We start from the raw sequence: 16,268 nt of genomic DNA on the forward strand, positions 1-16,268 counted from the left end.
CAATATCTAATTTAAAAAATTTGGGAAATTAAATTTTGTCGAATAAAAAAATCGATTTTTTTATTTTTTGAAAAAAATGAGTTGACCTACAAAAACCACAGGGATCGAATTTCGATATACAAATCACTGCTTAATTGCAACAAAATCGATCCATTCATGAAGTGGATGTTTACTGTTGATGAACAAAATCAAGTGGGAACGGTCGTGGTCCAATCCTCATGAGCCAGTGCAAACAATGGCCATGCTAGGAAGATTTTGCTGTGTTTTTGGTTGGATTCGAATGGAATCATATTCTTCAAGCTGCTTCCCTTAAGTCTATTTCTTAATTCGGATTTGTACCGTCTGAAGGAAGCCATTGCCCAAAAGCGGCCATCTTTGGCCAAAAAAGAGAGATATTGTGTTCCATCAGGACAACGCTAGACCACACACATCAACATTGACTCGCCGAAAGCTCCGGGAGCTTGTTGAGTGGTTCTTATGCGTCCACTAAAAGTGATTACTACCAGTTTCTCTCTATGGCGAATGATTTTTTTGGATAATAATTGTCTCAAAAGAAGCTAGTGAAAATTGATACCCCCAGTTTTTTTTTGTTTTTTTTTGTGAATAGGAACAAGGGTTTCTATGAAACAGGCATTATGAAATTACCTTCAAAATGTCAATAAGTTATATAATGATATATAACTTAATATATTTAACCTTAAAAGGATCATTCTTCATATGGTAAATAAAATATTGAAATTAACGAGAAAATAATAGATTTATTTTTAATAAACCTCAAGTTTTAGACCTCATGTTTTGACATAGGTCATAAAACTAGAATTTCTATATATAGAAAGTAGTACAAAGGATTCCTTCGGCATTTCTGGACGTAACTTATAACTATGGAATAGTATTGGGTGTATTTTCTTTCTTTTGGCTCTTATAGCTACTTGTAAATCATCACATCTAATACTATGATACCTAAGCTTCTCTTTTCTCAAAGATTATTCAAAATTTGAGAGTTATCACAATTATTGTTGATTTCTTTTTTCTTTTTCTTTAATTCAGACAGGTCATATTTTTGTATAACTCTACATATTTTAAAAGATACAAATTCGGGGTTTTTCTAATAACTTTAGATAACACTTTTAATACTACTATAAACAATGATAAAAACCTGTCCAATTTTGGAAAAACAAAGTATTGTATTTTATCTATAGATGAATACTATCGTTACTTTTATTGATAGAGTTTATATATTTATCTTGTATATATCCAGCTGCAAATTGATTTACGTATATTTAATTCAATTCCAGTCCTATATCTGAGACTTTCATTAACTTTTATTGATCTAAAAAAAAAAATTTTTACGTCATTCCCTGGAGCAATCAAACAATTTTGAGAGTTTCTGTTTTTTTTTTTTTTTGTTTGTTTGTAATAGCTCTACTTATACATATGAGTATGTACAAAGAACTATATAATAAAGAAACGGAAATTTTCTTTAAAAAAGGGAAAAACAGACTTTTGGGTTGTATTTGGGTACTTAAAATAGTATATCCCTTAAGCAAAATAATATTTAACGTGTCAAGAATAAATTGAATATGTACTGATAACTTTTTTCCCATAAAAATGATTAAGACATCTTATATATATTAAATAATGTTCGTAATATTTTGAGGGTTTGAGTACTTAAGAAAAAGATATTTACAAGAAAAGCAAGGTTCAAGTATTTGAATAAAAAGAAAATTAATATATTTTATAAGCCTCTGATACTGAGGAAATGAAAAAAGGACATTGACAAAAATTACTCTCTGAGTCCTCAAAAAATCTTCAGAGTTACCCATATGTGCTCTTTTAAAACACAATTATTATTGTAATACTTTCAAGGAACTGTGAAATCTGTAGTTCCGACTTAAAGAAAAAAACTTTTTTAACACAAAAGAAGTGTAGTATATGTAGAAATAATTTATTTAAATACAATATCAATTATTAAACAATAAAATATCGAAATAACTTTAAAGAATATTTAATTAAAAAAAAAATAATACTATGTTACCGTACCGAACTGCATACTATGAAGGATGTATCGCGGTTTGTTCTGAACCATGGATTTAACTTACTGTTCCTGTTCTAATATATATGTAGTTGACTGTATTCATATCTATTTTTTGCTCATACAAAACCTTGTAATAAAAACCAAATTTACCCAAAATCTATGCATAAAAATATGCCCATAAGTAAATATGGGTCCAATAGAAGACAGGTGGTATTATACGTACCATTAATAATTTGGTATTCAAAGGTGTAATACTACCTAATCTGCCATTTTTGAGTAAATTATTATTAATAGATTTATACAATTATTCCCTTTTTCAGTTGGTAAAATGTGGCACTCCTAATCTTATTATAATTGTTGGTCCCCTTGCCAATGAAATTTATGTTTTTCTTGGTTTGTGTTAGTTTCAGAGCGGAAAATAATAAACTATTTAATAATAATTGAATAATTATATTTTAGATTAATATTTTGTTTAAATAATACAAAACACATATTTTTAGTTAGAAACTAGTGTAAAAATGATTAAATTTGCCATTTTGGCTGCATTTTGAAATATTTTCAGACTAATAATACCAAATTTTAAGCTTATTTGGAAAAATTTAGGTTGGTAAAAGGTATTTAGGGTCTGTGTCATTTTCTTTAAAACATTAGCTGAACCGTTTTTTGCTGCATTCAAACTAGGTTACATCTAATAATACCACATTTTAATCTGTTTTGACAGAATTATGTTGTAAAAATGCATTCAAAGCGCATATTGTTTATACAATGCAAAAGACATGTTTCTAGTTTAACATTATTAGTACTTCAATTATTGAAGTAGTTATAAATTTATATAAGGTATATCACAACGTCATCCAAAATGTATCTTTTTTCGTGATATGACGTTTGTTATTTATGCGCAAATCTACCTTAGAGTACCTTTAACCCATTAATGACAATATTTTTTTTTTTTTTTCGTTCAGAAATTCCTGAAATTTGTATTATATCCTCACATGGATATAATTTATTAATTAAAATGTTTCTTTTTCGTATATGTGCATTAGTTGTCGAGAAACAACACCGTGTTCATTTGAGCACACTAAGTTTTTTTTGATGAACTGCAAGGAAGCATTTTATACAAAGGCCCCATTACATTTTGAACACTCTCTTCGAATTTTTTTCTTTAAAATTGTCCTTGAGATTTTTTTCTCGTACTTTCGTGAACTAAAGGACTCACATTGTCAAATCTGACATCCTTTTCTCCTGTTACAGATGTAGATTTTCTCCCTTTAATTTTTTGAAATACATTAATATCTTCTAACTTATAGCAAAATATCTTCACTTTACCGGTAGGATGCAGGCAAAAAAAAAAAAGGAAGCAACAGTTACAATAGCCTTATCTTTTCTACAATTTCATTTTCACATTAAAACCTTTCAATGTTCCTGTGGCACAGGGAAATATGAAAATTTTCCTTTTTATGTTTTCTCCCTTCTTTTTATGTCTCTAACACGAAATATGAGAGACATAACTCATGTACAGATACAATAATTTTCTTTTCTTCTTTTGATTTTATTTTTTCTTGGATATGCCAGATAAAAACAAATTTATGAAATGCATATTTTTAATCATGTAATAACCTTAATGGGTATGTCAATGATAAAGACGTAAAATTTAATGCTATCTTTTCCCCAAACTATGTGAGTGGTTTCATTGCAAGGATAATAAACTCTCTTTTGTTTTATTAAGTAGGGCATATTATGTTTTTTTTTTAAAGGTATATGGGTAAATATTTATAATTTGAAAAAAACTTGAGTGGATTCACAAAACCCCAGGTTATTCAATATAATAATAACTGTTGACTTATCAACATTAGAGATTTAGCTACCTTATACAGGGTGCTGGTCTACAATTTTGGATTGGATTCAATCGCACTTTGTTTTTTTTGATAAGATGTTGCACAATTTTTTTAATCATGGGATTACATCATAAATAAGCATTATTTTAATGCTGTCTTTATTTTGATTTGGCAATCTAATGAGTGAAAAAGAGAAGGTTAAAGTGTTGTCCAAAAAGATATATCTTCAATCATTATCCTCATTGAAAGGACTGTCCTCAAAATACAACATGTCAAGAACGTTGACAAAGGGATATTCAGAGCTCCAAGAAGTGCTAATCTACACCAGTAGCTTCGATCATATATCTAGTCCAAGAACATGTGGTCTCTGCCATCCCACTACTTGAGCCCCTTGATTAATTTCGATAGAGCACCCTTTAGAGATTTACAAATGCAACTCCACATCAAAATGTAGTTGACCAGAAGTCCTCCATCTCCAAGTGATGGACCAACTACAGTGTGAGAAAAATTGTAAAATCCTGTACCAGTTTCAGGCATTGTATTGAGGCTGACATTGCTTCTAATAGACACCATATCGAATAAGATATAGCATCTGTGACTTGCCAACAATTTTTGTATAATTATATTCTCCAAATCATTCAATAAAAGTGTTGTTTTTACTGACCCAAATAAATTTGCTTCTGCACTTTGTATGGTTTGAATTATTTAACATATTTTCGTTATTTATCACGTTTTTTTTATGTGTTATATTATTTTTAGGAACAATTTTTCGTTTATTTTGTTTGTTTATTTGTATTGAGAGAGTTGATGTGTGCTATATTTTGGCATGTGTCATTCTTTTTTTCGTCTATAATGGTATTTTAAATTCCTGGAAACTATGACAAATTACCTTTATCCATAAATAAAAATTATTTCTTTTGATTTAAAAAAAGAAGAACTTATGTAGCAAATTCAAAGCAATTTGAAATAAGGTTGACGTATAAAATTAAAAAATAACACAGGATTTGTTCCTTGAAATACTGCCATGTATTCCTTACAAAAAAATTTGCGTTAAATGATAAGAAAATGTAAGAAAAAAACGACTTAAAAATGTTTGGTGTAATTTTTTTAATAAATTGAACGACAATTATGGCGGAACGTAGCTCAGTGATCAATGCACAATGGAGAACTTATTTTAATTAACTCAATGTGCGTAAGTTCTATTCAGAGTCACTCCAAGAGAAGGAAATGTACAATACGTAAATGGACTCAAAGGATAATTCCTAGGTCAGATTGTGTAAATGCAATAAATATAATGCTTACTTAATCGTTGAAACTTTATTTAACCAGTTAAAAGGATATTTAAAAAAAGAAGAGTATACTATTGATTGAATAATAAAAAAATCTACGAAAATGCAAGCTGTCAAAAATAGGTTATAAATGACGATGGATCTAACTTTGGAAACTTTAAACACAGTTGGATTGCCAAGATTTCCAAAGAACGGATGAAGAAGTTATTGTTTATAGTCAGATGCACCTAACTTCGATAACAATTAATATATTTGAGATTGCCGAAGAAGGAATGAAGATTAATTATCTGCTAATTGAGTTACACAAATCCTTGTTAGAAATTAGATTCATTAGTACGTCATTAACAAAAAAATTAATACTATATTTTGTTATATTTTTTTATTTTTTCTAGCCTTCTTTTTCAATTTAACTTCTTGTTAAGGAGCTGTAAGCAATTTTAAATAACTATTTAATGTTAATTCATGGATTGGGAAAAATTGTATAGCTCAGAACCTGTTTTGCTGTTTCTTTACGAAGAAAAGGTTGCGAGAACATATTAATGTAACGATGTCCACAGTAGTGCATTTTAAAAAACGTGAAAAATTTACAGCCCATTAAAATTTAAAAAGTCTCAAGAATACTAAAGGCAGGTTACTACATATATAGTACTTCTATACGTCTTAGTGTAAATATAAGGGGTCTGCAAAACGTGGACTGTAATTTAATGTTTATGTTCACATAATTATGGAAAGGTTTCGTTATTTTTTTTTGACATTCTGTTTCCAAAGTCATTTTTGCATACAAAAATATTTATTAATCATTAAGCCATTCCATCAGGATGTCAGGAAATGGAGGGGATATTTTAAAGATGAATACGAAGTTTATGTCAAAAGGACCCCGCAACGACCTTTTTACAATGGGTATGAAAGCCAGGAAGCTCGAGAGGTGCAATTAAATCCTCACATGGATCAAGGAAAATTGGTCGATTGTGATAATTTGCTCGGACAAGAATATTTACACAGTTGATTAATTCCTAAGCCGTAGGAACGACCACTGGCTTGCAGAAACAAATGAAAGGCTCAATGGGTTTAGTCCAAAAATGGTCCTCGGAGCTGTGGCCTCAGATGAAAAGAAGATTCCTCTCTTTTTTTTCAAGACTGTACCGAAAATCGGGCAGGATGCCTACTATTATGTGCTTAGGTACACCATCTAGCCATGGCGGAAGACCAACTACCCGGAGGGTAACTACGCTTGGATTCAGGACGGCACCCATTTCACACATCCGCCAAGTGCCAAAATTATTTCTAGATAACATGACTCGATTCTGGTACAAAGAGATATAGCCCCCTTTCTCATCAGATTTGAACCCACTTAACTTTTCTATATGGTTTACTTTGGAGAGGGAAATCTACAGGACCTCACCACACCCAAATGTGGACTTACTGAAATCTTACCATAGTGGCTGCATGGGACAACTTGTCAGAGGAGTGTGTCATTAACTCATGCATGGGCTTCAGATGACGTATAAATGCTGTGATTGATAATGAAGGTGACTATATTGCAAAAACCTTGTCTACATGTTTGGTAATATTACTTTTTTGCTTATTATTGAAAATATAAAAGAACTGATGTCTTTTGAGTCCACATGTTTCTACCCTACTCTATATATATATTTGAATGATATTTTTTTAGAGCAACTCTTCTCCTGATATGATTTATACATATAGGCTTAGACGTGTACTCCCACAATGGATGTGATAACCGGCATTTAAACTTACACATATTAAAAAAAAGTACTTTTTTGGTTCTAGTATCATCGGGGTTTGATTCTAAGAGCCACAGATGGTGTGATAAGTAATATCAGACAGTGTTACCTCACGAATAAAATTTCCTTACATACTGTTGTAGTCAGAAAACAATTTAGTTTTTATATAAAAAAAAAAATTATTTAACTTCTGAAATCTTAATAAACTTCTAACTTTTCATATTAAATAAATTATGAAACCCGATTTCTTCATACACTCGGCAGCTGTTATACATTTTTTATATAGAGTGAGTCACACAACAGTGCCTTCGATCAGTACAAGTAAAGGTATATTTAAACAAAATCAAAAATTATATCCAACACTTATTATCAAAAGTAACCAATTTACCTTTTTCCCAAAATACGTTTAAAACGCAATCCTAGATTTTGAATCCATTAATATATAAAACTAATTTCTTCCTAATCCCAAAAGCCCACACATATGATATGATTTGAAATATCTTTTTAAGTTCTTTCAAATGAAATAAGAATTAGGCTTGTAGGTATTAGTATTTTCACGAAATTAACAATTTTTTTGTAAAGTTAAAGAATCCGCGTTTATTTTTATTTTTACAGACTCTACAATTCTGAAATCAGTTGTTTGATTATTTCATAATCTTTTATATATTTAATGGGAATGTTGTAGTTGGTGTATGAATGTACTTCAATCACAGCCTAGCCAAGGAATGGATTTTATGAAATGTTTCACATATGTGCTTTAGGCTCCAGAAACGATTTTATTAAATGTTTTGGCCTTCAAGGCCATGACGGCCTTTAAATAATATTTTTTACCACTTTGCCTATACAATCTGAGGGCCGGGATCTATTTTGGATATTACAAGGATGATTTGATGCTCAGGGAAGCAGTGGTAGAAGAATTTATTCCGCCTAAGGGACCAGCACCCTGTAATCCATGATTAGGTGTTTATATAAGCATATTAGGAAGTGGTCCTTCGTGCTTAGAAATGTGGCAGTGGGGCAGTTTAAAGTGCCTCGAGGTCCATTACTTCACCTGTATACGATGAAAACATAATTTTTTTTGGATATTATAAGTTTTCTTTGATGCTCAGAAAAGGAGTGGCGGAGAAAGGATACATTTGCAACTGGTATGGGGTGTATTTTATAATAGTATAAGGGGTAATTGGTGCTACACGCCGGCGGTGTTGTTAGCTCCACTTGTACTACTGGAGTGCCGAGTATTTTGAGATATGAAGAGGTTTCCTCAATGCTCAAGAAAGATATGGCAAGTTCGGTTTTTCACCCAGAACAAGGCAACTACTTCCTTATGGCGTGAAACAAGACTACCTATATAGGGATATATATTACTCATAAAACCAAAACAATAACCATACATAAAATTTTACGGTTTTTTTTTTTGTTTTTTTAGATATAAAGCAGAATAGTTTTTAATTAATTTTAATTTCTTAATGTCCCTGGCAATGCCGGGGAAACCTACTCTAGAAATTATTTAATCAGGAAATACTCTAATCAGTCGTGTTTTGTTTTTTTTCAAAATTAAGAAGCAAATTTCGAAATATTAATTAATTTTTGACTGAAAAAACAAAAACAAATCAATAGTTTGTTTGTTTTTTCCTTTAATATGATAATAAAATGATCACGGATGATGAGTTACAGTGACTTTGATGTCACAAATATATATATGTACATAAAAGTAAAAATAGAAAGTCAATTATCTATTTTAAAATATAATTTATTTAATAAAATATTCCTTCACAAGTTATTTTAAGGACAACCAACCATGCAGTATGTAAAAAAACTTTCTTTCATAACTTTTTCTATGAGATATATACAATATATATATATTGGATCAGATATTTAGAAGGGGTAATTCATATGTATGGCTATAAGATTTTATAGTAGCTTTCTAACGTTCTTTTATAAGCATAACCATATACTCATACATAAATTTATCTATATTATAGACTGGTTTTTTTATGTTTTTGTTTTTTTTTGTATTTTCTACGAATTTGGTTTATAGCTGATGTGTAAAAGTTTTTAGATACTAAGAAATAATCTGTAGTAAATCTATAGGTCGAATCTCTCAGTCAAAGTAGACTAACAGAACAAAAAAATTATTTTGTTTATTAATAAAGATTATAACATTCTTTATTTTGAGTAAAATCATTATTTCATACATTGCTCTTCCAATTATCTATATTGGTTAACTCATGAAATTTTATTGACGTGAGATACTAAAAAAAAAAAAAAATAGCAAGAATGAAGCAGCGGGTAATGCACAACAAAGCTAGTGCGTGTCTTTAAAATAAATATTACAAAATTAATTAGATGACATAACAAGCGATGTGTATCAAAGAAGGGGTATCATGTTAATATAATTTTATAATGTGTATACTAACAGTGGCGTGTCTGACAGCTACTTCTCTGTTTATATTTATAAATTAAAAGTAGGATGTCTCTGATGATGCACTCCAGTGTCAAATTTTTCCCATACAGGGTTCATCATTATGAGACAGTTACTCTCCCAAATCATTACTCTAAAAGAGCTGAACACTAAACCTTCTGCTGAAGAGAAGGAGAGCTTACTACCCTTTAGTTGTCCGAATGAGGTGAGTTGATCTGATAGGGTTAGTTCTTTATTACTGCTGATCCTTATAATAAAATTTAGGGGTTTCTGTGGACCTAATAAAGAAAAACCGAGGGGAAAACGGAACTCAGTCCTTACATGAAGGTTGGACTCGAGGATTTCAATTATTGTATCTACAATTTTGAGCATTACCTTCCAGAGCAGGGTGCATCTTTTACAACAAAATTATTGAAACGGAATCAACAAAACAAAATACTACGTAATTGGCTACTACAGGTTCAAGACCATAAACACTATTCACATTTTTCACCTTCTAGCTTGCGTTTTTGCCAAGCTCAAAGAAAAACTATACAATACGGCGTATTTTTTTTCTTATTGTGTCCCTCCTAGACGCGTGCTCAGACAATACTGAGACAAACAGTCACAAAACTAGCAACAAAGTTTTATTTTTCAACATCATCTTGCAGTTGATCGAAAGTACTATGCCATATACAAGTTACAAAAGCCATTTATTAGAAAAATAATGAACTTATATTTAGTATACCGATTACTATAAGACAAAATGACTAATTCGGGAATAAAGAAAAATGGCGTCTCTATTTCAAGTATATAAGATTTTATAGGTACCATAAGTCAAAAAAAAAATTAGTATTTTTTTGTATAGCTTAGAAAACTTTCGATCAAAAAATGCTTTAATGCAAAATATAAAATCTTGCATCTTATTTTAAACTGAATTCACAAAAGCATTGCATTTTTTTAAACATTTGATCCAGATCTGCGCCCTAAAGATGACATCGTAGAACAATGAAATTTTGCATAGATTATTTTTTTTTTACCATACAACAATTTTTACGTACAAGTCATATTCGAAATTTGATTTTTTTTTAAAACAACAAACCACCCTAATTTACATGAGTACCCATATGTACAATATGGATGTTCATACAATGGTCGAATATCTTACATATGTATTATTCAGTACTTTTCTTCTTCTTGTTTTTATTAGGGACTGTCAATTTATATGAGAGTTACATACATTAATGTCTTCAAGGGAATTTGACATTAAGTACAAATTTGGTGTGTCAACATATAAACAATCAGTAAGGAAAATCATCAAAAGTATTATTTCCATACTTTATATATGAATAAGGCTCAGTGTTTTTATAAACATATTTAAGGAAATTATAGGATTCTTATTCAAATTTATGAGATAAGTTAAGATACTCGTGAGGTTTAGCTATAGTTTGAGTCAATAATGTGCTCTCATCAAACATCTTTGACTTCCTCGCAGGAGTCCAGACATATCTTTACAGACGGTATATTAGTCTAAGAGTTTCTTATGGCGAATTTCGCCATAATCATGGCCGTGTTGATCTCAAAAGAGTATTTTGCAATTTCATGGGACTGTAAAGGGAAGCCTAGGCAGTTGGCACTGGAGATGAGTGATAAGTAGTGACAGTTGGAAGACGGATATGAATGATATATGTTGTTTATGGCTTATAAATGACATCAAACCTTTAATAGTGAGAAGGAAAGGAATCCGGATTTGTGGATACTTTTTTTCTCGGGAAATATGAGTAAATCCCGGAATTACTCTTCTTATTTTTCTATAATTCTCAAGGTATAAACGAACATAAATCATTCATATCCGTCTCCCATCCATCACTAATCATCCATAATACTGTCAATTAACTGGACAGCCCTCCTTCTAAAGCCCTACCCAAAAACTACTAAGTAACCTAGAAACATAAACTGTTTGACGTCACTAAATATCTCCCTTCAAAGTAGGAATGAAACGTCCGAGGATGAATTTGACATAGGAATCTATTTACTTCGAATAAAATTACTAGGAATGAAGTCACTTAGCACCGCACAATTCAATTGATTTAGCATCCTCTCTTGGGTTAACAAAGGGCATTAGGCAGCTGATTGTTTTTGAAAGATACCTTGTTCAATTCTGTACCAATTGGAAATAAATGGAATCAATTGATGAATTCATTGTCCTTAATATTAGGAATAGGCATACAGCCTTCCTTGGAGTCCGTCCTGTGTGATACACAATAACAATTGCTAGAGACCAAGGTGAATCTCTGGATTGACATAGTTGTCAGTGGGAGGCCTTACATGTGGCAGCAGAACTCGGCTCCCTCCCAGACCTAAAATAAATCATCTCACTCCAAACTCGCCGGATCTGCATCGGATGGACTTTTTTTTTGTAAGGGGCACGATAGAACGACATACCAACCAAGCTTTCTGCAATACCAAAGAAGATTTTCCAAGGTAGCTGGTGGTAAAGGCCTGATTGCACTTTCGCCCTTATATAGAGACTGTAGTTGAGGCCGGAGATAAAATTGCGTATTAAAAAAATATATTTGTTCGCGGCACATATATCTGTATACATATTTGTCTGTAATATTTCGTATAACAAGAGTTTTTCATTATTATGCGCAAATTAATGATTGAACCTCTTACACCTTTCATAAATGAAGTTAAAGAGGTTCTGCAAGACTTATTCAATATCCAGTATCAATTAATTTAAGGAAACGGTTAAGAAGCATCATATATAGAGTTGTTGGTTGTTGTTTTTTTGTGTGTGTGTGTTACTAGTAACGATGATACAACTGCAATGCAGATTTTGTAGTTATATTAATACGTACAAAATATCCATCTTATATTAATTAAAACAGTAAGATATAAATTAATTGATGCGTACACGACACACATGTTAATTGGGATCCCTTCTTGCATAACTTATCTCGGGGGTAGCTTCTTCTTCTTTAATAGACCATATCTTATTTCTTCTTTCTTCTCTACAAATATATTAATTATTTATTTCATTTCTGCGGATGTCCTTCCTCCGAAATGATTGTTAATTTATAACTATTGACATTTATATTATACAATATATATACTTAATCTATAAAAAATGATCTCTAAGAAAGAAAATTGAGGATATTTGCTATTTTTTTCTATAACATACAAAAATAAGAGTTGCACGAACAGTCCATTTATGTTTTGATCCAACTTTACTTCCCTAAGGTACTTGTCCACCCCAGAGACTGATGCACCCCTCCACACGGCAAAGCTTAATAATGTCGCTGTATTTTTTTTATCCGGGCCCTAAAAGGTTTGCGTCCACATCAAAAAGAAATACACTCAATCCGAGCGGTCTAAAAATGTTGTACTGGGAATTTGATGAATGGAGGCAGCATTTGTGTAAGAGCACAAAGAGAAAGCAGACACATGACATAGGCTATAAAATGAATTAAGATTATTGCTTAGATCAGCCGACTATTTTACGATTTTGATGGGGAAAAAAGGAATTACAGCTATAAAAAGAAATATATTCTATATTTGAAATAGGACGACTCGCAGGAAAACATTTTAATTACATTTAAATTCATTTATTATATTGTACATTTTCAAATAAATTATTGAAGAACATAGCTCAATGGACAACGCGCTAGGAAGAAATTTAATTATTGTGCCTATGTTTGTGACCCAGTCGTTCGTAGAGAACGAAATAAACTCTATGTATATGGAATTCAATGACTATTTCTAGGTCTGATGGAATAATTGTAATACTTTCATAGTCACTAATCCTTTATCAGTGACACTCAATCTGACCAATAAAAGGAAGAGTTAAAAACAAATAGCACCGAAGATAAGCTAGATTTCTTCTTTAAGGAGGAGATGTTAACACTCCCACAACATAATAAATAATGAACAGTGCACAGTATTTTTTCTAATGGTAAACTTCGTTTTTTCTGTACATAGATCCCTTCTTTATTTATTAATAATTAAAAGTCAAAAAAAAAAATCTATTTTTCCTTTTATTAGTAAGCTGACCACGAATTTTTAATGAGTTTTTTGTATTTAATTTGTATGCGGTAATTTTGGTTTAATATTTTGGAGTATTTTTGCTTTTTTTGTTGGTTTAAACCAACTTTTGAAAAGGAAAAAAAATAATCATAAGCAACTTTTAACGAAATATAATTTTCATTCTAATTATGTGCATATAATTTATCCCCTCATTCAAGCATAAGGCAATGTAAGTTAAAAGTTTTAAAAAAAGTTTTTTATTTGCCAAGGCATAGGCTCTTGATTAAAAAAAAAAGTTAACGCCAAGAGAACTTATATGTCGCTTAGATATATATGGTTATATTTTTATTGTTTTAATTTGGTTGTAGGAGGTCTGGTGCAGCGGATATATTGATAACTTCACATAATATAGCAACATATATAAATGTGAAAAAATGTGTTTAGATGAAAAATCCATTTTTTATTTTTGTCAATAAACTGCCAAATCAAAGTTAACGAAGAAAATTGAAAAAAACTGTTTTGTACTATTTTTGCAAAAAAAACCAGTAAAAAGCATTTACTTATATTGTAAAGAGGAACATATATCTTTCAATAATTTTTATCCATGAGCAAAAAAAAAGTTAAATAGGATAATGTCGTTGAAAAAATTGCACTAGATGACTAGTTTATTTTTTGCAAATATTGCAAAAATGTATTTGATAGTATGTTCTGGTAATTGCAAAAACTATATTTTAAACATTTTATGTACAAAACTATTGTGACATTTCTTCTTAAAACTTGACCTTAGATAAAAAAAAAGAAAATGAAATGAAAAACATGGAAAATTATTCAGAAAATTATGGATATTTCAGTTAAACAACATCAATATTTATGGTTTAAATTTAAATGCAAAGGAATTTTATAGACAGATTTTTACTAACTTTATTCTTTTTACTAATCCAATAATATTCCATTGGAAATACACTTTTTTGCACTTGAAAAAAAAAGTGCAATTGTCAGCAATTTCTTTTTTTGTCCATAACTTTTTTGATTTTGAACAAATTTTGAAAGCCTAGTTATTTATGTAGTGTTTCTTTTTTTTTTTTGAGACGCCAGTCACTTATTGATTTATACCCCCCCATATTCCCCCCCCCCTGAAAATTGCACCCCCTCTTAACTCGACCATTAATATCACTAATCAGTAATAAATAAATAAAATATATACTTTCATATTTTCCCCTTCCTTCTAACTTAAAAAAGCGAAGGATAAAAAAAAGAAAGGAGAGTTGATGGGGAGTCCTTATCCGGCCCTTAAAGAATTCTAGTTGATTGTAGAGAGACTATGTAAACAAAAGGAAAAAAAAACTACTTAAGAAACCAACAACTAATGTAAGTAACGCAGAAAACATATAAATAACATATTTTATTATAATGATCTTCTTATTTTTTTCCTATCCATCCATCCTTTCAAAAATTATATACACCTCCTTCTGTGCATTCTCCTGATACAAGCCGTACTCCATTATCTCTGAAGTATCCAAAAATATGGATCTTTTGTTCCTTATATTTCTCGAAAACACCTGGGACCCCCTATTCTCTACATTGGACTGCGTAGAGAATTGAAAGGACTCTCATTTTTTCTGTAATTGGATTTCGGGCTCGACGTCGTTATGAGCTAGTCTAGGACGTCTATTTTCAACCCATACTCCTCTGGAAAATTCGTCTCCACAGCTTCACTAATACCTTGAATTATTGTAGACTTGTAGAATATGTGTCTGCTTTTCTCGGTTTCTAATCTGACGAAAGGGGAAATCCTCTTTGTTATATCTGAGAGTGACTTATTTAGAAATAATGAGGAGTTGGGCATTCGATACACGAACCATTTTTACCCGGAGTCCAAGAATGGATTCATCATATATGTTTTGGGCATGTACTCAAAAAATTTCCTCGGAGATCTAACATTTTTTTTTTTTTACATTCGCTTTGCAACTATCGTGTGAGAACATTAACATTTAGTCCTTGACATAATTAGGACCCTAACATTACCATTGGTAAGTGTCCTTGTTTATTACTGTATCTTTCCTCGTCACAGTTGCTTGTAGCCAGTCGAATGAAAAGTCATAACAGCTGGGCTGCTCTCCACCAAAAAATTCTTCAAATTGTCAGGGTTACCATTTTGTTTTAAGGTCATTTTTCTTTTCATACCCTGTAAACTATATCTTATTCTGAATAAAATATTGGTTCTTAATATGTGGTTGATCGAATCCAAAGGCTCGGTAGATTTCAAGAAACACATCTAACTTATTTAATTTGTAAACACGTGTAGAGAACATCTCTTGTTTGATAATAATGTACTAATTTAAATATAATCAATCCCCTTTAATCTACAAAATATAATATTATTTTCTTCAAATATGTTTTCAGCTTATGAATTCATAGATCCAAAATATAATGGGTAAAAAGGTATTGAATTTGTTTACTAATGCTTATAGATGGTAGCATATGTCACAATTACTACGGAAAATATAGTTTTTTATTCGTTAAAATGGTCATTAATCTAAAATCATTTATAATTAAGATGTTCTTATTTTTTGTGTTAATAATATGTTTGTTTTTTCTTTCCAGTAAAGTTTGAAAAGAAGTGACCCAAGGATCTGATACAAAATATATACATCAAACAACCTCTTTGACATTAATGATGAATTAAATAAAAAGGATAGCAATTCAAAGGACCTAAAGCATCATTATTGACAACTCTTTCTTGTTTTATTTATATTTCTTGTATGGAAGATTCATCATTGTCTGGCAAAAAAAACTTTTTAGAAACTCAAAAACTCTAACGGGCATGTATTTGAAAACAGCTATGCGCTATTATAGACTTTGGATCTACACCTGTAATGCAGGTAAGACAGAATTTATATTCAAAGTATTGTGAATCAAGATTCATAATTTACAATT

General features: G+C 30.7%; 1 protein-coding gene across 1 annotated transcript in view; it reads left to right on the plus strand.

Moving 5' to 3' along the window:
* LOC121130460 (uncharacterized) overlaps positions 1 to 16,268 on the plus strand; it is a 274,370-nt gene that overhangs the window by 173,723 nt on the left and 84,379 nt on the right. The window contains exon 2 of the mRNA XM_040726204.2: positions 15,936 to 16,213. Coding sequence (XP_040582138.1) covers positions 16,156 to 16,213 — 58 coding nt within the window. The 5' untranslated portion in view covers positions 15,936 to 16,155. The remainder of the gene's footprint in view (positions 1 to 15,935; positions 16,214 to 16,268) is intronic.

This window comes from Lepeophtheirus salmonis, chromosome Z, assembly GCF_016086655.4.
Source record: "Lepeophtheirus salmonis chromosome Z, UVic_Lsal_1.4, whole genome shotgun sequence".
Lineage (NCBI taxonomy): Eukaryota > Metazoa > Arthropoda > Copepoda > Siphonostomatoida > Caligidae > Lepeophtheirus > Lepeophtheirus salmonis.